The 26,201-nt window shown below is 40.1% G+C and overlaps 1 protein-coding gene across 2 annotated transcripts in view; it reads right to left on the reverse strand.

The window, feature by feature from the left end:
- Nucleotides 1-20,305, reverse strand: part of uvssa (UV-stimulated scaffold protein A) — a 55,481-nt gene extending 35,176 nt beyond the window's left edge. For both annotated transcript variants that reach the window (XM_056382967.1, XM_056382966.1), the window contains exons 1-8: nucleotides 20,141-20,305; nucleotides 19,441-19,568; nucleotides 18,208-18,361; nucleotides 17,762-17,938; nucleotides 15,767-15,887; nucleotides 13,910-14,404; nucleotides 12,882-12,991; nucleotides 12,526-12,654 (exon numbers count right to left, since the gene is read on the reverse strand). In XM_056382967.1, coding sequence (XP_056238942.1) covers nucleotides 12,526-12,654; nucleotides 12,882-12,991; nucleotides 13,910-14,404; nucleotides 15,767-15,887; nucleotides 17,762-17,938; nucleotides 18,208-18,361; nucleotides 19,441-19,550 — 1,296 coding nt within the window. In that variant the 5' untranslated portion in view covers nucleotides 19,551-19,568; nucleotides 20,141-20,305. The remainder of the gene's footprint in view (nucleotides 1-12,525; nucleotides 12,655-12,881; nucleotides 12,992-13,909; nucleotides 14,405-15,766; nucleotides 15,888-17,761; nucleotides 17,939-18,207; nucleotides 18,362-19,440; nucleotides 19,569-20,140) is intronic.
- Between the last annotated feature and the right edge of the window lie 5,896 nt (nucleotides 20,306-26,201).

A 26,201-nucleotide genomic window follows, 5' to 3' on the forward strand; every position in this document is an offset into this window, starting at 1 on the left:
ATCATTTTTCTCAGGTCCCAATCAGCCTAAATAGCAAAGAATAGAGTTCGGGTCTTAGGAGGTTAAACAGCAAACCAAACTTTCTCCATCGCTTTACTCCTCTGCTGCACATATTCATCCTCACACTACAACAGATTCACACACAGCTCATGCACACACACACACACACACATACACACACACACACACACACACACACACATACATACATACATACACATATACACATACACACACACACACACACACACACACACACACACACACACACACACACACAGAGATATAGTCTCTATAGGTTTTGTGCTTGTCTGCTTTAATCCTGCCTGGTTTATTCTGCTCTGATCAATGACCTCAGACTAAGAAGTGATCACGCAGCTGGAGGAAAATCCTGCCCTAACATCATCCCTTTTTCCCCTCTTTTTGCCGCTTTGTCTCTAATTCACCTTAATTTAATCCTGATAGCATCGAGTGCTGTCGGCTGGCCTGGCAGAGCTGTAAGTCTCACAGCAGAATTAGCTTTCCTCCAGAAACATTTTGCTGACGGGGATCATGGCTAAAAAATGGCCTCTATTCCCCCACATGGCTGCACGGTGGGCTGCTTTGCATTTTAACAGAGCTTTAGTTTACTCTCCAGGAGAAAATCACAGAGTCCCCTGGAGGAGATAAAAACTGCTTCTTTAACTGAAACTCAAGATTTAGCAGACAAATTAGAAGTGATGGTCTCACAGAGGCAGGACCATGTGTCACTGTAATAGGAAAGAGACAAAACAAATATCACTAACTTCAACATTAAAAACCTGTGCAGATAGAAATAAAAATAGTTCCTGAACAGAGCAGAATAAATAAAAAAGTTGTTTAAGTAAAGCAGGGTTATGTGTTACTGTAATGGCAAAACATAAAATATAGGAGGCTCCTAAAGGGAGAAAAACACATTGTTCTCTAAGAACCACACACAGCAGAGATCTGTGGCTGAAGTTAGAGCTGTACTTTACCTTTCAGGCTTAAATGGGCAGAGCAGCAACAACCATCTACAACTAATCACCTACAGCTGGTCAGTTGGATCATGCACGTTAATAGGTTCACACATCGCTTCATCAGAAAAATAACAAAAAATGAAAATAAACTTTCAGTTATTTTTCTGATGAAGTGATTAATCGTTATACCTTTAATATATGTCTGACTACCAGACTAAAAACCAAGAATCCTGAACTCACAATCAGGTTTGAGAGGCTGAAAACAGCAGATATCAACTTAAAATGATTAATAAATGATAAATGATGTTATTCATTTTGTATAAATTTTCTATTGATTGATTTATCATTTGAGCACTGTTATAAAATCTATCCCTCCTATGCTTTTTACACAAACTGGTTGGTACAACATGTCTGTTTCCATTCATCAACAATAGAACTGTATGTTAAAAATAAGATTTCCCAATTACTCGCAATTTTTATTTGAACTATCCAATATTAATAATAACAATAAAATTTATTCGTAGAGCACTTTTCAAACATAAGATGCAGCTCTAAGTGCTTTACAATAAAAAAAATCATAAATGGTAAAATAAAATGAAGGCGAATTGAATTAAAAGCCAAGTTAAATAAATAGGTTTTCAGCTGTGATTAAAAAAGGTTCACTGAGCATCTCTTATAGCTCTTGGCAGGCTTTTTTCATAGTTTTGGAGCATAGTTAAAAAAAAAAAAAGCTGCACAGCATATTTTCTTGTGCGTAAAATGTGAATTGTTGTGTGTTGTAATGTGTGTATTAAAAAGCCTGGCTGTAGAAGATCTGAGAGCTCAAAACCACAGAGAATCTGCAGTGTGAGCTGGTCCCAATCCATGAAGAGCTTTAAAAACAGGTAAAAGGACCTTAATATCTCTTCTAAAAGATACTGTGAGCCAGTGGAGTGAAACTAAAACCAGAGAGATACGATCTCTGTTCCTTGTTTTAGTTAAAAGTCGAGCAGCACAGTTCTGAATAAACTCAATTGACTCCTTCAGAAGACCAGCAAAAAGAGCAGTGTTCTGTAATCTAATCTATTAGAAATAAAAGCATGACTAAATTCTTCAGCATCTTTATGGATCAGGAACAGTAATACTGGCAACATTTCTTAAATGATAAAAAGATGTATTGGTCACCTTTTTTCTGTGTAAAGTAAAATTAAATTCAGAGTTAAAATAATGCCCAGACATGTTACTTCTGATTTGATTAAAGGGGATCAGATAGTGATTCTTAAAACTCAAACATTGATCTCTGCCAATGCACCTTCTCTCACAAACATGTGTTGAACACTTATACTTGTTGTAAGTTGTTCAGTTAGTGGAAATCAAGTTATTACATTGTACACAGGTTATTTTAAACTAAGAAATAACATTGGTGTAGCTGGCTACATTAACCACCTTGAGTCTGCAGATATCAAGCTGATGTCAGTGATAAGCAAAGTGGACATCTGCACTTAGCTGAATCATCTGCTACTGACAGTCCATGTGTAGCTGTGTAAGTTTATTGTTTTAAATGTGCAGAATGACGACGAGCTTGTCGTGGTAGCAGTGGCTCAGAGAGTCACTGCTACAACGACAACCCCATACAACACCATACAACATCATCCAACACTGTCCAACATCGTCCAACACCATCCAACATCATCCAACACTGTCCAACATCGTGCAACACCGTCCAACACCGTCCAACATCGTCCAACATTGTCCAACACCATCCCACTTCATCCAACACCGTCCAACATCATCCAACAGCATCCAACATCATCCAACACTATCCAACATCGTCCAACACTATCCAACACTGTTCAACATCATCCAACACCATCCAACATCATCCAACACTATCCAACATCATCCAACAGCATCCAACACCGTCCAACATCATCCAACACTATCCAACATCATCCAACATCATCCAGCACTATCCAACATCATCCAACACTATCCAACATCATTCAACACCATCCAACATCATTCAACAGCATCCAACACTATCCAACATCATCCAACACCATCCAACATCATTCAACACTATCCAACACTATCCAACATCATCCAACACTATCCAACATCATTCAACAGCATCCAACACTATCCAACATCATCCAACACTATCCAACATCATCCAACACTATCCAACATCATCCAACACTATCCAACACTGTTCAACATCATCCAACACCGTCCAACATCATCCAACACTGTCCAACATCATCCAACACTATCCAACATCATCCAACATCATCCAACACCGTCCAACATCATCCAACACTATCTAACATCATCCGATATCATCCAGCATCATCCAACATCATCCAGCACTATCCAACATCATCCAACACCATCCAACATCATCCAACACTATCAACATCATCCAACACCATCCAACATCATCCAACACTATCAAACATCATCCAACACTATCCAACATCATCCAACACTGTTAAATATCATCCAACACCGTCCAACATCATCCAACACTATCCAACATCATCCAACACCATCCAACATTATCCAACATCATCCAACACTATCCAACATCATCCAACACCGTCCAACATCATCCAACACCATCCAACATCATCCAACACTATCCAACATCATCCAACATCATCCAACATCATCCAGCACTATCGAACATCATCCAACCCTGTCCAACATCATCCAACATCATCCAACATCATCCAACACTGTCCAACATCATCCAACACTATCCAACATCATCCAACATTATCCAACATCATCCAACACTATCCAGCATCATCCAACATCAACCAACACCATCCAACATCATCCAACACTATCCAACCCCACCCAACATCATCCAACACTATCTAACATCATTCAACACTATACACCACCTTTGATGAACTGGAAAGCAGACTATCAGCCAGACATTATCAACAATATCAGTGCTGCTCTTGTGGCTGAATGGCATCAGATCCCTGCAGAAGGTTCAACGTCTAGCGGACAGACTGAGGTCAGAGGACTGGAGGCTGCTTTAGCAGAGGATTACTGCCCAGTAATGTTTGGTCATGTAATGTATCTTCAGCAGGCAAATTTAAAATAAATGTGTGAACAGGATGAGAGAGTTCAGTTTGCTGCTGTTTCCACAGGTGTCTTTGCTTATTCAGCTTCTAAAGTCTCTCCCCCTCTCTCCTACCCCCCCCCCCCCATCCCCCCCTTAAATAAGACTCTTATCCTTCATAAAAATGATGTGAGGGCCCCGCCTCAGACAACTGCTCCCCTGACTTCATTTGTCTCTTGGCAAGTTTGATGGCACTGCATTTAAAAACCCATTCAATCTTATAAACCAAAAATTAAATGTAGTCGACTGTGATGGGCACTCAGTGCATCTGCTATTTATATGCTAATGCACACTCAGCCTGCCAAGGTCTGGCAAATTATTACTGCACAGCCATAAGTCAGGTGTATGGCAGAGAGGGGAGGGGCATGTTAACCATCACACACACTCACATATAGAGGGGGAGAATGGAAGGGGAGGGGGGAGGAGGAGGTGAGAGCAAGGGGAGGTGGGAGGAAATAGGAGAGGAGGGGTGAACACAAGGAGGTGAAAAAACCTTTAAAGATGTCTCCATTGTCTCCCCTGACAAGTTAATATAGCTCTCCACCTGGCTACACACACACACACACACACACACACACACACACACACAGAGACAAGATTATTTCAATCTACATTTAGGGCTGAAATGGAAAATGTCTTTTTTTGTCACCAACACCTTCATTATCACAGAGAGAAACAATTAGCTTGATGAACATGTTATACACACAGGCTTTTATAAACACACAGTCACCTTCCTGCAGGTGTTTCACATCTGCAGGAGCACATGAAATGTCCAGTTCAATCCAGTTCAAACACCTGAACTGACCGGGTTGATAGACCTCCAGTCCTGAATCCAGCAACAGACAACTATAAGGTCATAATATTATGAGAATAAAGTCACAATATAATAAGAATAAAGTCATAATATTTTGAGAATAAAAAACTTCAAACGTTGGACAATTTTGGATGAAAAATATGGACCTGGTGTGAAAAGGCCTTCAATCCTGATCCTGGTTTTAATCACAGACATGTAAAGATTGTAGATTGTTCCAGTATGATATGATATGGAATTAGGCCTGTGGATATGACGCCAGTAACATCTCATGTTCTCCTACAACAAAAGCTCTTTTCAGCTTTCTGGCCCAGTGACTGAAGCTGTACCTAAATTTGAGAACACACTACTTCCTGTCTATACCCAGAGAACTGAACCTAGATCATGGACAGATCATTTTAAAGGATGAAACATGGTTTAAAGAGTTTCTTTGTCATGTGTTCATGAATGATAAGTTGTTATGGCATTCTTTTTGTATTGATAGATGTGATACATGCTTGTTTGTGAGTGTTCAGTGTATTTGTATAAATGTATATACAGTGTTGGATGATACTGGTTGCATTACATTTCCTGAATGGCTGTTTGTTTTTAGATTTTAATATTTAGCATTTGAGAACAACAACAACATGTCAAAGGAACTATATGTCATATTGACTGTACTAAAGGATAAAACGACCATGACATGTCATCAGAGATGACAGAGAGGAAACATGCTAAGATGACAGACTGACTCCTCCAACACAATGCTACAGCCAGTATGTTCTCCTTGTGTTTTGGTCTGCGCTGTGTGTATCCGCACACTCTGTGTTTATGTTTCCACACCCCAGGTTGCCAGATATGAAACACCTTAGTGGGCAAACACAGTGTGCTGCAGCAATGGAAGCAAGCAAAAGAACTGTTTTGACAATTGTGAGTTTAGATTCTACGAGACAAAAATCCTCACCAGCCATCTGTGACCAGAGACAGGGTGAAATGTTGGTAAATACCGGAGACAGCTGAGAGCCCATGTCGAGTTGGCTAATTTCTCCTGACAAGGTAAAGATTGAACTTCAGATAAAGCTAGCTAACCTTATCTAATTTACCATGCTATTAATGGGGATAGGCACAATTAATGTCAACAGTCGAGGTTTGGAAAAATGTTGTTTGGTTTAAGTCAAAAATTCAGCTATCAGCTGTATTAATGAAAAACAAATGTTAAGGAGCTCCATAAAAAGATAGATATTTTAGATGAGTCATAGACATGCATTATATAGTCTGATTGCTGTAGGCAGGTATGATTTCTTTGACGTCTGAGTCCCCTTAACAGCAGGTTACATTTCATTCTTTTTGAAAGTCATCTTTGATGCAGGTTCTGGATCCAGGATCCAGCTGTAGCTCAGTCCAGGGCAGGACTGAGCAGCTCTGGTCCCTGCATTGATTAGTAATATTTTAAAGGAGGTTCTTCAGTGTGTGTGAGCCTTCATCATCAGCCATTCATATATACAAGTTCTGCTGCAGTTTTGCTCCTCTGATAGATTTCAACATATTTACAAACTAATTAGGCCTAAAGCTTCCACTGGACTCTGACCTATTCACAGCTTGATTTGCCACATCCCAAATCTCTATTACCACCTTGCACTGCTATTCATTACTAGACACAGAGGATCCCATGGGATCCCAGACTAATGAGAACCTCCCCCACACACACCCCCCACACACACACACACAAAACCTTTCTACCCCCCCCCCCACACACACACACACACACACACACACACACACCCCACCCCACCCCACCACACCACACAACCACAACCACAACCACATACACACACACCCTTTGTCTCTGGGGAGCAGTCAGCTTACATGATGTATAAGGTGACATCTTTATTTCACTAACCTTGCCTGGCAGGTCTATTAGCCAGTCCAGAGCTTTCCAAACCTTTCCCAGTCAACCAGCTTATTCTCAACTGTCTAGTTCACTTCCCCCTCCCAGCCTGTCTCAATCTGTGTTTAGAACGCTCATTATTATACATTCTCACATACTGCCATGCTGAAATTACACTCTATATCTATATCACGCTATTCTTCATCTTACCGGAGGCCCCTGAACGCTCAGGGAGTCTAGCCTAGTACATCCTGAAAAGGTGCAGGGGCCCCTTAAAGACCCTTAGGGGGGTTTGGGGTTAGTGATTTAGTCGATTGCACTAGTTAATTTATTAGTCCTTATAATTAATGTATAACAACAATATAGTTTTTTTTCAACTTGCATGACAGTGATCCCCTGGCTGGTCAAAAATCTCAAACAAACTACTCATGATCAGACTTTGTTGAGAGCCAGTTCCTTTGCTGCTTACTGGAAAGTAAAGACAATCTGTTCCTTTGTTCTGTTATATTTGAATTTAATCTCTAAACCACCTCATCCATCCACTCTGACATGTCAACAGATTTTAAAAACTGTGTGCAGATGCAAACACCAGTTAAACTCTGTGCTCATTACTGCATCAAACACCTGCCCTGTACCCTGACCTCATGTAGATTTCACCTGTATGTGAGAATACTGACGTCTGGATCAGTGGGACCACACTTTACTCTGTCAGCTCTCCGGTTCACAGTCTCTGTCTGACTGAGTCCATGTGTGAAAACAGCAGGTCAGTGAGGCTATTCTGATTCCCCTCACCTGACCTGAACCAGTCGGACACAGAGTCTCCTGTAGTGTTCATAGAGTTCATATGAGAGAACAGCTTCAGTCAGCAGCCAGCCACGACACAGTGAAAACATGTTATAATGAAGGGATGAAGAAGCTGTATGTCATGTGTGTTGGTCACATCAGGTCGAGTCCTGATCCCAGTCACATGATCAGATCGCTGCATCCCCACATACATCCATTAAATCCTGTGCTGTTCAAATTGAATACAAGCCTCCTAAATTAAAACTTTCAAAAGGTGTCATCAGCTAATCACATTTTTCTTTTAAGGTTACTGGACATGCATTCATTTTGGTCAAGCTACTGTACTTGTATTAAAATGATGTTCTGTATTTCTGACTTCACTTGTGCTTCACATCAGTATTTGGATGTGAAGGTTGGATGGTGGTTGGATGCTGGGTCCAGGTGGGCGGGGCTTGTGGCGTGGCTGAGAGCAGTGACTGCTTTGTTGTGACATCACAAAGTTCCAGAAGTCCTGACGGCTGGTTTTAAGGCTCGGTTTCTGAATATAGGCTGTGTGCATTTCTCTGTGGACTGAGCGCTTTGATACTTTCACAGTATTAATATAGAACCTAGACTGATCTATAATCAAACTACACATGGACAGAGACCTTTAGACTATATGGGACCTTTAAATTACAATGAGCTTCAAATCCTCTTCACTGTGGGGATACTGATGTTTCTGTGTTCCAATCCCATTGTCATGAATTCTTTAATTCCCACGTTTTCTATTGTTTTATTCACATGTATTGATGAAGGAATAACTGATCATGTATTTAGAGAATGAAACAGAGAGAGAAAAACATATTGTATAGAGAGAGAGAGAGAACAAATGAAAAGGAGGGAGCGTTAGAGGAGAGAAATAGAGGGATAGTCTTTCTTTGTTTATCTCCAGTGAGAAACAGGCGGCCACATCCATTGTGCTGTGATAAGATGGGTTATCAGCAGTAAACAAGGCCTGGGCCTGTTTGAATGGAGCCCAGAGTGACTGAATACACTCTTAAAAATAGATATGTTCAAATAAGTCTGCATGTCTCATCCTTCTATAAACACACGCCTACGCTTTCAGTTAGCAGCTCTCCACAGATTCAAAAACTTTAATTACAGCAAAGCCTCACTTTGATCTGAGACAGAAAAAATGTTTAACTAAATAAAAAAAGAGAGGCAGGAGTTTTTAAAAAATCTGCAACACATCTACAATAAACAATAAAATATCACATCACTACAAAGTAGGGTTGAACAATATTGGGGAAAAAACTTATATTGTGATTATTTTTGACAGATTTGATGATTCACAATTTCAGTTTTCACTGAAAAAAAAAAAAAAAATTTTATGATGCAATTTTTGTTGGGTCTGTACCAAACAAACATGTTCCCTTACATGTGTCAACATTGTTCAGTTTGTCTTTGACATGTCAGGTAGCTAACGCTAGATAGCAGCTGTCTGCTAATGTCCAGTTCAGTTAAGAAACATAAACAGCTGGAGCAGATGAATTCATCAGATAATCGGTTAATAATCAGTTTGAGCCCAGCTTCTAATGGCTGTGTGGAATAAATTTCGATTTTTTGAATATGCACAGTGATGACTGCAGAGGGTTCAGGTCTAAGTCCTAAAAACTATGATGTTTCAGTCATGTTTTAGTTTCCTGCAGGAAAAATCATCTTTGATTGTGAACCAACTGCATATGACAGTGTATTAGGACCACTCTAGGTAAAAAAAAATTACAGAGTTGGTGGAGGGGGGTAATATTCTGAGAAAAATTCTGAAAAAAAAAACTCAAAATATTCTGAGGAAAAACTCAGAGAGTCCGACATTAAAGTCACAAATTTATGAGAAAATTGTGTTTTTTGTTTTTGTTTTTATTTGTTTACTATATATTGTAACTTAACAGTTTTTTTCAGCTCTGAAATCTTCTTTTTGGCCTCTGTGGTCCTGATACGCCGTCATCGCTGCAAGCTTGAAAAAAAAAGCCTATTTGGCTGAGCAAGAACAGAACACTGTGATTTTAAAATATTATCAAAGTGAAAGCTGCAGAGATGTCATCTCCAGTACTGGTGGGACTTAGATCAGCTGGTCAGATCCTGAGTCCATTGAAACAAACTCTAGTTACCAAACCAGCACAAACTCTATCAACAGTCTGATCACAAACAAACCAAACATTGAGATATTCAAAGCCACAGACTAGACCATGAAGAAAACAACCTGTGCATTTCTATTTCCAACAGTCTTCTAACATGTAGATGCTTCTTCCCTCCCTCTGTCTCAATCCCTCTCTATCTGCCTACATTACCCTCCTCCTCTTCTCCAGCTCCCCAGTTATGGGAGACTGTATTCAGAGGCCTGTTAAGACAGAAACCAATCGTGTGGTGTGTCAGCAGTCCGATAGAGAGGGACCCAGTAATGGAAGGCCTTTTAAGGCTAAAAAGGAAAAGCTAATTATGATAAAGGGGCTGTAAGTTGTGTGGTTATCGCAGTGCTGGGCCTGCTGGTGCAGCAAACTGGTCCCTGACAGTGATAACCAGGCAGAGCGAGACGCCCGGCGCTCTGTCACTGTCACTCTGCCGCTCTGTTCAGCTAAAGATGGATTTACACGTTACAACTTTTATGTCTTTTTTTTTTAACTCATAAAGCCGCCTGTATTCATTTGTCCTTTAAAACTGGAGGCTGCAGCTGGCTGGAGACTCCTCTTGTTTCTTTTCTCTGTGTCTCAGCACCATGAGTACGCTGCATCCATCTCTTGAATATATTTCAACAACAGTTAACCCTCTCTAATTAGCAGTAAGTGACTGAACACTTTCATGACACATTTATTCCAAACATCACTGGTCAGGTCTCTACCTGACAAAGATTCAGTTTAAAGAGTATACTCAGTACACTGAAAGTCTGCTTGTGGAGGACTCCATTAAACTTTATAATATTTTTTCCAGAAAATAAGAATTTCAGTTGCTCTAATGTGTGTTTCAATGTTCCACTGAAGTGATATTCATTTAGAAAAAATGAGACCAAACACAACAAACTCCTGGACTGCTTGTGCAGACACTGTGTTAATGCAGGCTAATGAAATCTATCCAGCCAGTTATCAATACACCTCTGAAGCTGTTCCATCACAGAACAGAGATGTGTCACACCTGTACCATCAGTGTGTTATATCTATACCATCAGTGTGTAACATACAGTCTATGTTGCGTGGTCACGTTGTCTTCCCACCTGTGATTTCTGGTAGAGTGCTGCCACCTGCTGGCCATGCTCCATACTAACAGTGACTAACCACTGACCTGTACATTTTACATGTAAACATGGATAACAGTGTTTATTTGAGTGACTTCCCTCCATAACTGACCACTATATATCTAATATAAGGATTATGAGTTTACCCTCAATCTTTTTTAGACCTACTGATGTGACTGAAGGTGTTGGTCCCTCACACCTCACTGAAACAACACTCTGTTCTTCCTGAAGGTGTTTAAATTAAAAACTCTAAATTACTTTATTTTACCTGAGAGTACAACTGAGAAGCTGTGAAAGAAGGTGAGTTCTTCTCAATCTACAAAAACCTTCTGACGTGACCTGGACAAAGTGACTGGTGATAATAAGTGGTTTGTAGTGATATTAGAATCAGTCTATCATCTTCAGTTAATATCACAGGTGTTTTCTCTCTTATAATCAGTCACTAAGTCTATTTAATGGAGAAAAGCAGTCATTGTGTTGTTTGGTGTCTTTGTGAGCTCCACACTGAACATGGACAAAAGGAAGAAAAGGTCATGATACAGCAGAATAATGACTGAAAACACACAGCAGCCAAGAAAGGAAGAAAACACCTATCAAAAACACCCTATCTTGGTCCAGTTGAACATCCACCAAAAGAGCTGAGACTCTCAGTTCATAGAAGGCAGCCATCAGACCTGAGAGAACTGAACCAGTTTGTACAGGACATCTGGTCCAGACTAACAGCAGAGATGTGTAAGAGTCTCATGAAGAGCAGACACAGTTTAGAGAGGAGACTGCGCACTAAGAATAATTTCCTGTATCTATGTCACATGGGAACATTACCACAGATTCTGCCCATAGTCACCAAAGTAAAATACTGGACCAGTTTTTCACAAGCCACAGATCTTCCAAACATTCTTATACAAAAATTTAAAGGGCTTTTTATGAGAAACCATGAAGAAAAAGTTCAAACTGAAATAAAACTCACTTAACAATATGATTATTGTTTTGATTATTATTATTGGATTGATATTACTTGTTTCTTTGTTTTGGAGGGAAAACAGAGAGTAGTATCAGACTGATATGATCTACTGTGCTGATAAAGTGGACAGCAGATAAAAACAAGTACTAAAATAAGGCACAGAATTGTACTGTATCTAGTGTTGTATTATTGTGACATGAACAACAACAGTCCATCAGTTTAAAATGTTCAAGCCTTTTCCAAAGGTTCAGACACATAAGTAATAAATTAGCTGATAAGATTACTATTTTACATTACAATTTTACTGTCCTGCTACAGCTGACCAGATACAGAAGTGTATATCATTTCAAACCACTGGTGCAGCTTGTGATCTTTGTTAAGAGCGGGAAGAGCTTGATTGCAGTGATATGTGACTCCATGCCTTTTTCTTTAGTTGTGTTATTTAAAACAAATAGTTACATCAACAATCAAAAGCAGCATATCTGTTCTATTGATTTCACAGAGTCAGCAGAGGGATATAGGAAGTGTTTTACTTTTATAAACCTGTTTCAAAGTAAATCTAGTGTTGCCATTGTTAATTTGCACTGTGACAGTGTAGTGTACAGTGTACAAGTAACAAGAATACAAATAAAAATTTAAAAAATCAAACAAAACCCTCTTGTCCTCTGTTTGTCATACAGTAGTGAGGTAGATGCTCAGATCATTTCATGTACCTTGAATCAGCTGTGATACAGTGTGTAACTCACCACTCTGCGGACCCTGGTCTTGTAGTCAATGTGAAGCTCTTTGTGTTTCTGCAGTGCAGCTTCCAGAGATCTCTTCAGATCCAGAGCTCTCCTCAGCAGCTGCTGCTCTGCTCCTGCCTTAGTGAACACCTGAACACACACACACACACCCACACCCACACACACACACACACACACACCCACAAGTTAGACTGGTCCAGGCCTTCTTCAGCAGCCACTGTCTCTTTCAAAGCATTCATTAGCAGAATATTGAATACTGAAGTAGCAGTAGATGGTACAGAGGTAATGTTAGCTCCACATGCTTTAATGTGGTCATTTATCACACGTTAACAAATCTGAGCTCAGTAGTTACTGACCTGAACCCAGCCCTGCACAGCTGGTAGATGTTTGGTTGTTATCAGTCTGTGGAGGTCTATTACCGTGGAAACCACTACCTCATTATCCTCCGTCTCCTTCAAATGAAAACCTGAAAGACAGAAAAGAAAGGGAAGGAAAGCTAAATACACATACAGACAAAAACACACATTTTATTCCTGGTAAATAATTCTTTAATATATAGAATTTACACACTCAGCCACACTGAATTTCCAATCAATCCTGTTCTGAATGTTTCAGTCTATCTGAGTATTGTTGCTGACCATGTTCATCCCTTCATGGCCACTGTTCATCATCTTCTAATGGCGACTTCCAGAAGGATAATGCTCCATATCACAAAGCTTAAGTCTCTAATGCTGCCTTCAGAGAGACTTCTGGGACTGCTCCATCTACTTGAACTCAATCATTCAGCCTGATGCTCCTTCTCAGACACTGTGTTCCTTTAAGGAATGTGGTTTGTCATCACCATCCCTGCACAAGACAGTCTCAGTCCAGACTATTCTGGTCGGTGGTTCCTTGATGGTGGAACAAGCTATCAAACTCTATCAGAGCAGAGCAGTCCTGTATATATTCAAAAATCTGTTGAAGACTCATCTCATCAGAGAGCCCCTCCTCTGCTAACACCTCTAACACCCTACATGACTAAAACACCAAGTGATGTCTCTTTGGATAAAAGCATCTGACAGATGAGTAAATGTAAATGTGATGTAATGAGTCTCAGAGGAAAGTTTCAACATCTAGTGGATCAATGACCGGAAGAACTGAGGAACTACCCAGTGTTAGTGGGCTGTTCCTAATAAAGTGCTCACTGAGAGTTTAGCCTGACCTGATGGTGTAATCCAATGAAGAAATCATGTGAGAAATGCTACTTTCACAGAGATCATGATGTTACATGTTTTCAGACTGAATCTCCTTGAATGTCTTTGGTCTCTAATATTTAAACACTGAACATTATAAACATCACAGACAGAATTAGTTGTGTTGTAATGTGTGCCTGAGCTGTACTCACCAGGATTGAGGTTCAGGTCCAGACTGTAGGAGTGAGATATGAGCCCCGAGTTTCTAATAAATAAGTCTCCATCAAAAGTCTCCTCCTCCTCTTCTTCAATACTTCCCTCCTCGTCTTCCTCCTCTTCTTCCTCCTCTCCCTCCACTTCTTCCTCCTCTCCCTCCACTTCTCTTCTCTCCTTCTTTCCCTTCCCTTTTTCCTCTTCCCGGTCATTTCTCTTTCCTCCCTTCCCCTCCGTCATCCCTTCATCTTTGCCTCCTTTCTTTCCTGTGCCACAGTTTGTCTTTTCTTCCCTGCTCCCCTCTCCTGTCCTGTCGTCCCTCAGGTCTCTGCTGCAGCAGGGCTGTTCATCAGCTGATGGACAATGGTTGGCTGGTACAGAGTGTGAAGGAGAGCTGTTTACTGTCTGGATGTCTGTGAGGCTAAACTCAGGGAAAAGCAGCTTCATACAGGACTCCATCTCTGTCAGCGTGGCCTCAATTTCTTGCTGCAACTCTGACAAAGAAACATGATTTATGTAAAATTAGAAATATACATCAATTAATTAAGCCAGGTGACAATGGTCAAACACAGTACAGCAAAGTATAGACAAGATGAAAGACACAATTAACACCTTCTGTGAGGGGGCCAGAGCCACAGCTTGAAGCAAGGAAGATTTATTCCTTTTAGTCCTTACAGCTGGAAGTTACTCAAACTACCTGAACAAATGATTGGGCCAGAAGAGCCTCAGTCTTCCTATTTAGGAACCTTTTTTGCTTGCACTTTAAGTTTTACAGCCATCACTGAATACAAATTTTAAAAAAAAAAGCAAAGCAGTTCTTGTATCTGATTAGGAAATTAGACTTATATGATATAAGCAAGAGCATGTTAGAGACTGTTGACAGAGGTCCTGTGGAAAGTGTTTTAATTGTGAAAGAGCAGAAAGAGCAGAAACAATTAGTGTGTATACAGAAACCAGGTGAAACAGAAAGCTCCACAAACTGCCTGATCCTGTTCAATTCACTAAACTGTCCCCAGGTAGGCACTGTAGAGCTGCTACAGCAACCAAGCACATTTATACTAAGTCCTTTATATCAAATGCAATAATTCTGTTGAACTCAAACATCATTCACACAGGAATCATGTCTGTTATTGTTGTTTGTACTCCGCATGCTGTGCTAGTTTATTATTGTATTTATTGTTTGTGAGTCACAATGATGTGCTTAACCAGCCTGTGAACAATAAAGATTATCATTATTATTAAGAACATGCCTATTATATCAAAGAGCTGAACCAGGCTCCTAAACCAGACTGTTGAGTCTGTTTCTGATGCAGGCTGGAGTTTCCAAAAGAACAAAACCTTAAGTCATTATGAATCCACAAAAATGAAAAGAGTTAATTCTTTGAGGAAATTTAAAGACGCTATTATGCTTGAATCAACACACAGTATATTGTTATATCAGCATGTGGTTTGTGTCAATAACCCAAGTTATTTGTTATCGTGTACCAGGGTTTCAGAGTCCTGTATAACAACAGATTTCCTGAAATAAACAGTCCTCCTTTGTTTTATCAGCATTAACGTAAAGAAATGACTGAAGTAACCATGATACACAGTCGTATACAGTGTAGCTATAAAAGGCCAACAATCACTGGACCATCAGCACATTTTTTAACAGGTTGATCTTCATGGAAGAGGGAACAAACAGCAACAACACAGAACGGAGGAACCTTAGTTTAGCATTGAATACAAAAAAATAAAAAGTAAATCTAACACAGGACAGTTTAAGAAGTGCTTTCGTCAATCAGAGGAAAAATACATTTGTTAATGTAATAAAATAACCAGTTCATGATGCTCATTATGACTCATGTGGTGTTTACCCTCCATGTCTCTGCAGGCTGTTTCCACCCTCTCCTTGTAGATCCTCTCCATCCTCCTCTGTCTCTCCTCCTCCCTCCTCCTCTCTGCCACCGTCCTGGCCTCAGCATCCTGGAAGTCCACCTGGCAACACGGAGATGTCACATCTCTCATATGTGGATCACAACATGGAAAACACCATGCAACTAGACAGGAATTACTACTTTCAATAGGGAGAGGACTGATCATCATCTGACACTGTTTGTTTATTTCCTGATATACTCCACCAGGCCCATTTAAATCTTCTTGAAGGGTGGAGAACTGAAGGACTCCTGACCAAGAGAAGTGCACACTTCTGTTATTGTCTAAGAACAGTTGAACTGAAGGCAGCTGGACTTGTTGTAGATACTTGAAGACGTTTCACCTCTGATCCACCAGTTCATGTAGCCTCATGTTGATACACACTCCTTTTCTTTTTCCAAAATATCTTTATTTGCTTTTCAACATTAATACAAGCAGCTACACACTCCTTTTATATCAAACAGTGACTGAAACCTAAACTATTGAGAGTAACTGGAGAAAAACTTTTATTTTTACTCCATGTAGACCATAAACCCGTGAATATAAAAAAAACAACTCTGAGAGATCAGTGAAGAAATGTAATGGTGATTAGGCGGTCACAGCAAATTCTGATCTGATCTAAGTTTTTACTCTTTACTTTGGATGAAGTTTACTGAGAAATAAAACCTGCTCATGAAAACATCCTAAATTCACTTTTAATGCCTAATCCTGTTGCTCAGTGCGATGTGTGTTACTGTCTGACTGTGATTCCACAGTGGAGACATTTTACAAATTATACATCTCTACCTGCACCACAAAATAAAATTGAATTACAGGGTTGCATATTTGACGCTTCTCCAGTGTTTTATTTGGAGTTTTCATATCCATTACAACACATATCTGTGGTTTTAATAAAAAAACATTCTTCTCTCACACAAGAACAGGACATTTGCATTGTTCTCTGAGCCTCTCATCTGATTGGCTAACTGTTTTCTGAGTAACACACAGCCAGGCCAGCCACAGGTAACAGATTGCAGCCTATTATGATAACCTTGTAAACCATATTTTTGGATGAGAGGGTGAAGCTGTGCTGGAGTGAGGGGCGGATGTGACTCAGTACCTGAGGACACTAAGGAAGCCCAACTACACCGACAACCTGACTGCACCAGACTCAAGGGTATGCTGTGTGAAGTCACTGCTAACAAAATTAGCTTCGATAATAATCCATATGATGTTTTTATATAATACAAGACATGATGAGTGAAATAATCAGTCAACACCATGACCGAGTATTTCCACCTTGAACTGGAGTGAACCAATGACCAATGACTCTCAGCACAGGGAGAGAGAGAGTTAGCAATAGCACAACCACTAACACTGTGTCAGCCACTGCTAGTTACAAGCTAACAAACAACATAAACAAATAAAAGATGCTAACTGCACCAACTGTTCTGATCCGTCTGCTAGTCTCTGGTTCTGGTCTCAACAGACTCCTCATCTGAGTCTGGGTCTGACTGAGGCTCAAACATGTGGCTGAGTCTCTCTGATGTTTCCTCCTCTAACCATCTTGATGCTCTCTGCTCTTTCACCTGTCCACCTGGAGCAAGCAGGTGGTGGGCGGGGCTCAAGGCCTGATCCAGATTTCTCAATCAGGAAGTAAGAGTATGAGCTTCAGACCCAGTTTTTATGTGTGAAAACCAAGTTAAACTAAATATGAATCATAGCAGAGGGTTTTCACAGAGTTTAAAATACTGTGTGTAACCACTCACAGTAAAACAGTTTCACCATTTTTATCCACTTCACACCAAATACAGCAGAATCCATATCTTCATGTTAATTAGAAAGTGTGTTAATTAACCTCTGACATGAAGCTCCTGGGCAAAACCACAAAAGAAATATTTTAAAAGCAGCTGAGGTTTAGTGGATGCTGGCTTCAGTCTCATTCACTAATTTCTCACCTTCTTAACCTGTTTGAGGAAGTGGTAGCCCAGAGCCAACTTCTTATATGCCGTTCCATAAGACGCCTGCCACGACTGGACCGTCTGGATGGCCAATGACCTCAGTTTCCTGGCTACTTCTTTGGGAGGAGGGAGGGGCTGGTCTGAGTCAGTCTCCACTGTCAGCTCCAAGAACTCCTGCAGGAGGAGGGGAGGGGGTGTGTGAAGGCACAAGAAGACAACAACATTTCTGATCTGACAGAATCACATTTATCACTAAATCCTGTTTAACACAGTTTGTTTACACAAAGGTTTATCTCCACAATTCAGCTGGAATAAAATTACTGTACAAACCAGTGACCAGAGTAAGACCTCATAACCTGAATACTTATCAGTCAGTACAGTCAACCGCTGTGGTGTCCAATGTGGATTAAGCACCTGCAGACCTGTAGATTCTGTTGATGTACCTGGAAGTTGTCGACCAGCAGCATCCTGAAGTGGTGTGATCTGGAGAACAGCTCACTGGTGATCTGGAAAGCTGACAGTCTTATCTCAGAGTGTTCCTGGTTGAGCTGGGACATCACCAGGTGGTACAGGTGGTCTATGCAGTCATTAGACACTCTGAGTGAAAGACAGTCAACTGTGATTAGCCCCATGGTTTTTATACAGGGTCTCATCTGTGGTGTATCAAACAAAATTATCAATATCCTTGTGTGTGGTCATGCACTCAGTTGTCAGTTTATTAGTAGCACCTCACTAAAATCAAGTCAGTCTAACACTACAGTCATGTAATAAATCCTCTGTCGTGGAGGTTATAATGTTCAGGTTGTGTTTCAAACTGTGTAAATAAGCTGTTGATTGAACTGTGTGATCATTCTGGAGGCTATGATCTGTGCTGCTGTTGAACTGCACTTCACCATGCGAGAGGAGTTTCTGTTGCACAGCCTTCCTGCATTGATTTGAATGCGATGGACAAAATTATAGGAACATCTTTCAACATAATGCAATATAGATAAACAGCAGCACAGATTACACCTCCTACATGCTGTATTAGACTGCAGACTGTTCTGGTCTGTGGTTCCCTGATGGTGCAAGCTACCAAAGTCTATCAGAGCAGAGACTCCCTCTCTGTCTTCAAGAATCTGTTGATACAGTAGGTGTTAAGCTTGCATCATAATTTAAATCTAATTAGTGTAATTATTTTCACTGGACTCCACATACTAACGCCTGAGTGTTTAAATGTCACTATTATTCTTATAATACTTTGAATTCCAGTGGCCTCTGATAGTTTCATGCTATTTTTCCAACCTTCTTGTGTTCACAGATAAGTTGCTCACAGATGTTTTGAAACATTATTACTCGCACTAAATATTATTGTGTAGTTACTTCCCCTCAGGATCAGTGGAGCAATTCTTGCGTTTTGAGTGTGGACATACTGAAAATTATGGACAACTGCAACTAACCAAATGGTCATGAAGATATGACCATTGCGCTTTATGAATATTTGGGTGTGTATGTGGATTGTGTGTGCTGCATGTTGTAAGGTGTTGCTATACTTGAACAAAAAGACAATAAATATAGTTAGAAATAAAAAATATATAGAAATTATTGAGTACTATCACTGGTCAACATGTCTGCTCTCAGTATTCCCCAGTACACAGCTGTCTTTGCACAGTTAATCAGTCTGAGTGGGAACATACTTGCAGATCTTCTTTATTTCCTTCATCTTGTCCTGGTTGAGCTGAGGCTGTCCTGATGTGGTCAGCTCCTCCACCAGCTTTGACAGCCTGTCCCTCTGAGAAAGCTCCATCACTGCTCAGTAACACACCTGTGAGAAGGGACATACTCATGACTACTAGGAGTTTACCTGAGGTGAAGATCTCAAACTAAACCACTTCACTTGACAAGACATAAAAATATCACGACAAAACAGTTAACCAACCATACTGAGTGTGAATCATGTGAATAGGAGTTACAGAGACAAATATAAACAAATGTTCATGTCGAAAAATGGAGAACAGTGTATTAAGATAATGCTGCTATAGAAGGTGTAAAGATGGTAAAGTCAAACAGCTTTACATGTTAATCAATTGCAAGCCAACTACACCATACTAATCTATATAGTACAGTGACATACATACACTGATATGTTTACATTTTGATATATATATATATATATATATATATATATCACACGTTTTACTTGATTTTTGAAGTGAAAAGAAATATATCCAGCCACTGTAGCAAACTCATTACGACCCAGAAAGCTCCATAAACATGTTGACGTTCTGACCCATTTATTACTACATTATTATCAAATTATTACGTTAGCGTATAGGGTAAAGGTTAGCACTCTACTAACAATGCTAACAAACGTAACTAAACAAACGCAGTACTCACCACCTAGGAACTTGTTATGAAAAAGTAAACGTGTATAAATGTTAGCCGTTAGCTCACAGTGAGCCGTGTAGTTGCATTTCATTTATGTCACAGTTCAATAAACATTTCTGCTGACTTCTTTGTCCTTGTTTACATATCAACAAACTGATATTTACTTCCGTTTCCGCCTGTACTTCCGATTCCTTATTCTGACTTTTCAGAATAAGGCACCGATAAAGACTTGGTGTACTTCTTTAGATGTGCATATGGAACCTACGGTGTTGGAGTGTATGTAAATATGACATTAGATAATCTGAATACTGAAAAAAATACATAAAATTAATGATAAAAATAAAAAACAATAATAACCATAGTAATAATGATAACTACAAATTTTCTGGAGAAATTTTGAATGTGCCTGCTGCTTGGTGCGTGTAGCTCACTTCTCTCGTTTCAATCTGTACATAGGAGGTTACTTTCAGTTTCATTCATGTCGTAGAGACTTATCCTGACACTGACCTCAGTCACTGCAGTTGTCCCTCAAAAAGCCTTTTGAAGCTGTCAAGACTGATCAAAATAACCTCACAGTGATGGTTTCAAACACAAACAACCATAGCAAGACATTTATAGACACATGTACATGCCCTAACAGAAGCTGATCATCAATAAAGCTATAACACTATGTCCCCATATAGATGATAGCTTCTAAGAACCAAATTTTATGACCTTACCTTTTTGAGGCTCTTATTTTGAAAGTGTGCTTCTGTGTTTGGCAGTATAAATTGCATAAGGTTTTGTACAGGCCAATAATTCCCTCTTACCATGTTGAGACATTTATTTTGGAGGTTAATCCAACTCGTGGAGATGCTGTTCATATATATATATATATTGTTGCTCATAAAGTTGGAATCAAATATTTTTTACCTCTTTCCATGAAATGATTGTGACAATGTAATTTATATTAATTTCACCTGGGTAATTGGGACACATAATGTAATCATTGCACCTGGTCAAAAGTGATTACTGATGCATTTAAATAGGAATAAACAGAGGATTGTGTCTGAAAACAAAATTATTCGAACTTTATGGGCAACAGTGTGTGTATATATATATATATATATGTCCTCACAATTATAGAAAGACATGTACACACATGCAAAGAACCACACATCAACACACACACACAAGTATACGCACATACACTGTGTTGATTTATCTTAGAGTTGATCTCAAATCTGAGTTAAAAGGCTAAGAATTAATGAGTTTAATTAGAGTTTAATCAGAATCAGCTTTTCCCATTTCTGCCCAGTAACACCTGCTCCTGAATTTGTATTGAAGTCAAAGGGAGAAGAGGAGGGTACTCCCATCACTTCCTCAAAAACTGTAAAAGATATCAGAATGAGACTGAGACTGAAACTGGGTGATACAGGACAAAAAAACAGGACTTTTTTGAGGAAAATTTTCAGAGATGGCAGTTAGAGTGCACAGTTAGCTCCAGTTAGCGAGTGGAGCTGTGCCTAAAGACAGCAGACATCGCCTAAGATAATAAATCCTCACAATCCTCTACACTGAAGTTACAACAACCCCACACTGAGCAAGCGAGAGAGAGGGAAAAAGAGAGAAGCTAGTGTTAACTGCTAAGCTAAAGTAACTAGCAGATCTTACCAACATGTAAACAACTGCTGAGTTAGTGAAAGTTGCTAAAAGGAGCAGAGAGCTCTGGGTGCTGGAGCAGAACTAGTGTAAGTTTAAATGTACAGCCGGTAGTTAGACACTGATGAAAAAAACAGCAACATTAACTGTGTTCAGAAAGAGCAGCAATAAACTCCACCAGTAACAGAAACTGACTGGAGATCACCACACTGACGTGAGCACATCAGCACGTGAACGGCATCACTAGTATTAGTGAAACGACATCAGTAGAAGTAAATCACTGTGTAAAATCTCATAATCTCAGATAAAAGAACAAAGTAAGTCACTTTAAATGTAAAAGGTGAGTAAAGGTGTTAATGCATTACATTTGAAAATGGGGATGGAGGGGTAAAACATGTTATAGGGTGATAATAATGATATCTATATTATTATTTATTTATATTAAAACTGTAAAATTTAAGAACATCTTTAGGTTATGTCAGTTCCCAGGTGAGGACAGCGACAAAATCTACAAATTAATTGCACATAGGCAATTTGGAGCCTGAGCATACACCTGGTAATTACTAATAAACTCAGTTGGCAATTTATTTTTAAAATGGTTTTAGACAGTTGTTGATTCAATTGATCACTGTGGAGGATGTAGTGTATATTACATTATACGGAGGTGTTTGTTATTTAGTGTACCTTAAGTGATAAAAATGGGGTATTGGGGGTGGGGGTGGTGATGGTGTGTGTGTGTGTGGGGGGGGGGGGGATCCAATTAGCCAATAAGAATCAGCCATTTCTGCCCAGATACTGCATTAGTAGCACCTGCTGAGCCCTGACTATTAGCTTCTGAATTCTGTATTGCAGTCTATGGGAGAGCTATGGTTGAACAGTTCCTGTAGCTCAAAGCTCAAAGTAAATTCAATATTTCTACTGCTGTATTTATTGTTGTGCTGTACTGTAATCTCTCTCTATGAGCACTAACTTGTTAACAGCTTTCTCCCGTGTGTGTGTGTGTGTGTGTGTGTGTGTGTGTGTGTGTGTGTGTGTGTGTGTGTGTGTGTTGTGTGTGTGTGTGTGTGTGTGTGTGTGTGTGTTTGTGTGTGTGTGTATAAACATCACAGAGATCAAAGAGCCTCTTAACGAGCTGGTTCGAACACCTGTGTCTAGCTGGAAGACAGAACTGACACAGATATAAGTGTGATTTTGGCTCGACGAGCCTCAAATGACTGCTATCTGTGAAAAAACAGTAGCTCCTATCAGAACCATGAGTTGACCGTTTGTAAATCATTGCAGAAATGTCAGCAAAGTGGTTGATAAACACCAGAGATATCAGAGTAGTCTCTAATATGGTAATTTGACCCAGATTAGCGCCCCCTCTCTCAGCTCCAAGGTTGCCATGGTGACAATGCTGTCTCACTGGGTGCCCACCTGTCTTTCTCCTTCAAAAGGGTAGCACCTGGAAAACACTGGTTGAAGGTTATCCACCAATCAGAATGAACTCCAAAGGTAATCCACCAATCACAATGAGCTCCAAAAGTAATCCACCAATTATAATATACTGTATATAATGTGGAGTCAGACAGATGTTTCCTGAATGAAACCTGTGTATCAGCCCGTCTGTCTGTCTACCTGTCTACTTTTCTATGTGTCCATTTCTGTGTGTGTGTGTGTGTGTGTGTGTGTAGGAGAGAAAGTCTGGCTGTTGAAGACACAGAGCTCAAATCAAATCTATGGGAGAAAGGGGTCAGCGAACCTCTCAAACTCCTGCCTTTTAATACAAAACAGTACATAATATCAGCAAAATTATCACATGGTCAGCGCCACAAGACTTTCCTGAACACCTCTTTGTGGTTTTGGTGTTTCTAGAGCCAAAAATGTGGAAAAAGGAGCAAGTTACAAAGTGGGGTCAGTTCTGGTTTTCTCCTGAAATCTGCTCCTAAATTTGTATTGCAGTCTATAGGAGAGTTTGAGGGTTCTCGCAACCCTTGAAGGGTCACTTTTAAAATTCTGTTAGTCTCTGTGCTAAGGTAGACACTTTGTATGAAACAGGGCAAATTTGTCTACTAATGAGGAAGAAATTATTTGTCAAGACCGAAATATGTGGCTGTAAGGACAAGTTACACAGATTTTTTTCAGAAAAACTTTGGAGCTTCTCCCACTCAGCGATTATGTCATCCCCTCTAGCCCCGAACATTACGTGCAATACACGCCCATTATAAAGTCACAAATGTAATGCAAAAAGTATGAAACTAAAACTGTGATAATTAAAAAAATTGCCCAAGATATCAAAAAGTTATATACAAATTTAATAGCTGAAATTCTTGTAAACATTATAAACTTTGAATTAAGTCTGTAGCTGAAAGTATGCTGAAATATTTGAAGCTCAAAGAGGCTGAAGCGTTCAAGGATTTAAACATCATCTCCATTCATTTGAATGGCAAAAACCATAATATTTATAAAAGCTTAATATTTTAAAAAATATAAATAGTACAGAAAAGTTGTATATATCTGATAATTTACAGAACAAGCTGAACATTTTGAAAGTTGAATGGTTTCTGTACGAAAAAGTATGAATGAGTAGTTTGAGACCATGGAAAGGCGGAAGAAGTAAGAATAATAAAATATAAAGATTTGAAGAACAATATTGTGAATGCCTCAGCATTCAGCAGCGGACTTGACAACAACATATAGTGGGATTGCTTTATTCAGCAATCCCACCAAAATTAAAAATAAAGAGAAACTGACAACAGAGAGTGGGAAGGCTTCATAGCAATCCCACCAATAATAAACGGAATGTTAGTTTCTTGACCCGACAACAACAAATACTGGGATTGCTTCATTCAGTAATCCTACCAATAAAGATTTGAATAACAATGGTGTCAATGCTACAGAACAGGCACATAATAACAATATATGCCTTCAATGCTACTGCATTGCAGGCACATAATGATACTTATACCCCATTAACTAAAGCTGGACCAAACACTGAAGAGAGACTCTTCAGTCTAATGCATTCAATAATACTAAACCTGTTTTTATCTATGTCTGACAGACACAGATCCACTTTATGAAACGAAAGTAGAGAGGAAGCTGTAGCACAACAACACCAGAGAGGTGTGGAAGGGGATGAGGACCATCACTGGCTATAAAGAGAAGAACAGCCAGGCAACATCAGGTGATGTGGACAAGGCCAATGAGTTCAACCTGTTCTACAACAGGAACTCAAGAGGCTACGTAAAGGCAACAGGCCTGGATGGTATGTGTCCAAGGCTGTTAAAGGACTGTGCAGCCCAGCTGGCTGAGCCTCTCCAGAGAATCTTTAACTTAAGTCTACAAACAGGGAGGGTCCCGGTCCTGTGGAAAACATCATGTCTTGTTCCGGTCCCTAAAGTAGGACGACCTGCTGAGATAAATGACTACAGACCGTCACATCACACATCATGAAGACCCTGGAGCAGCTGCTTCTCCACCTTCTAAATCCACAGGTTGAACATGCAGTAGACCCCCTACAGAGAACATATTGGAGTGGATGATGCTGTCCTTTACATGCTCCACCGGGCCCATTCTTACTTGGATGAGACAGGTAGTTTTTGGGCTTTTTATGCCTTTAATGGATAGTATAGTGGAGAGAGACAGGAATCGGGGAGGCAAAGAGAGGGGGAATGACATGCGGGATTCGAACCGGGGCCGACTGCAGCGACTGTAGCCTCTACACATGGGGCGCCTGCTTAGACCACTACGCCACACGACGCCCCTTCTTTGATTTCTTTCTTTAATTTCATTTTTCTAAATGCATTTAACATCAAACAACCCCCCATTCATAAAGACAAGCTGGAAAGGATGGGGGTGGATCCCTGCTAAATGTTCTGGATTGTGGATTACATGACAAGACGACCACAGTACGTCAGGCTGGGTAACTGTGTCTCAGGGACAGTGATGAGCAGCACTGGGGCTCCACAGGGTACTGTTCTGGCTCCATTCCTGTTCACCCTGAATATGGCAGACTTATAATACAACTCTGAGTCCTGCCACATCCAGAAATACTCGGATGACACAGCTATCGTGGCGCATATCAGGAACAGGCAGGAAGAGGAGTACAGGGATCTGACGATGGCCTTCAGTGAATGGAGCGACAAGAACTGCCTCCTTCTGAACACCTCCAAGACCAAGGAGATGGTCATTGACTTTCTGAGGTCTAGGCCCACCCTTCAGCCAGTCAACATTCGAGGGAAGGACAGTGAGATGGTGCACACTTATAAATAGTAAATAGTGTGCACCTGGACAGTAAACTGGACTGGTCCCTGAACATGGATGCCATCTACCTGAAGGGGCAGAGCCAGCTCTTTTTCTTCAGGAGGCTCGGGTCCTTTGATGTCTGCAGTGAAATGCTGCACATTTATCATTCAGTGGTGGCCAGTGTATTCTTTTATACTGCAGTCTA

The sequence above is a fragment of the Seriola aureovittata genome, chromosome 8, assembly GCF_021018895.1.
Source record: "Seriola aureovittata isolate HTS-2021-v1 ecotype China chromosome 8, ASM2101889v1, whole genome shotgun sequence".
In the NCBI taxonomy this organism is placed as follows: domain Eukaryota; kingdom Metazoa; phylum Chordata; class Actinopteri; order Carangiformes; family Carangidae; genus Seriola; species Seriola aureovittata.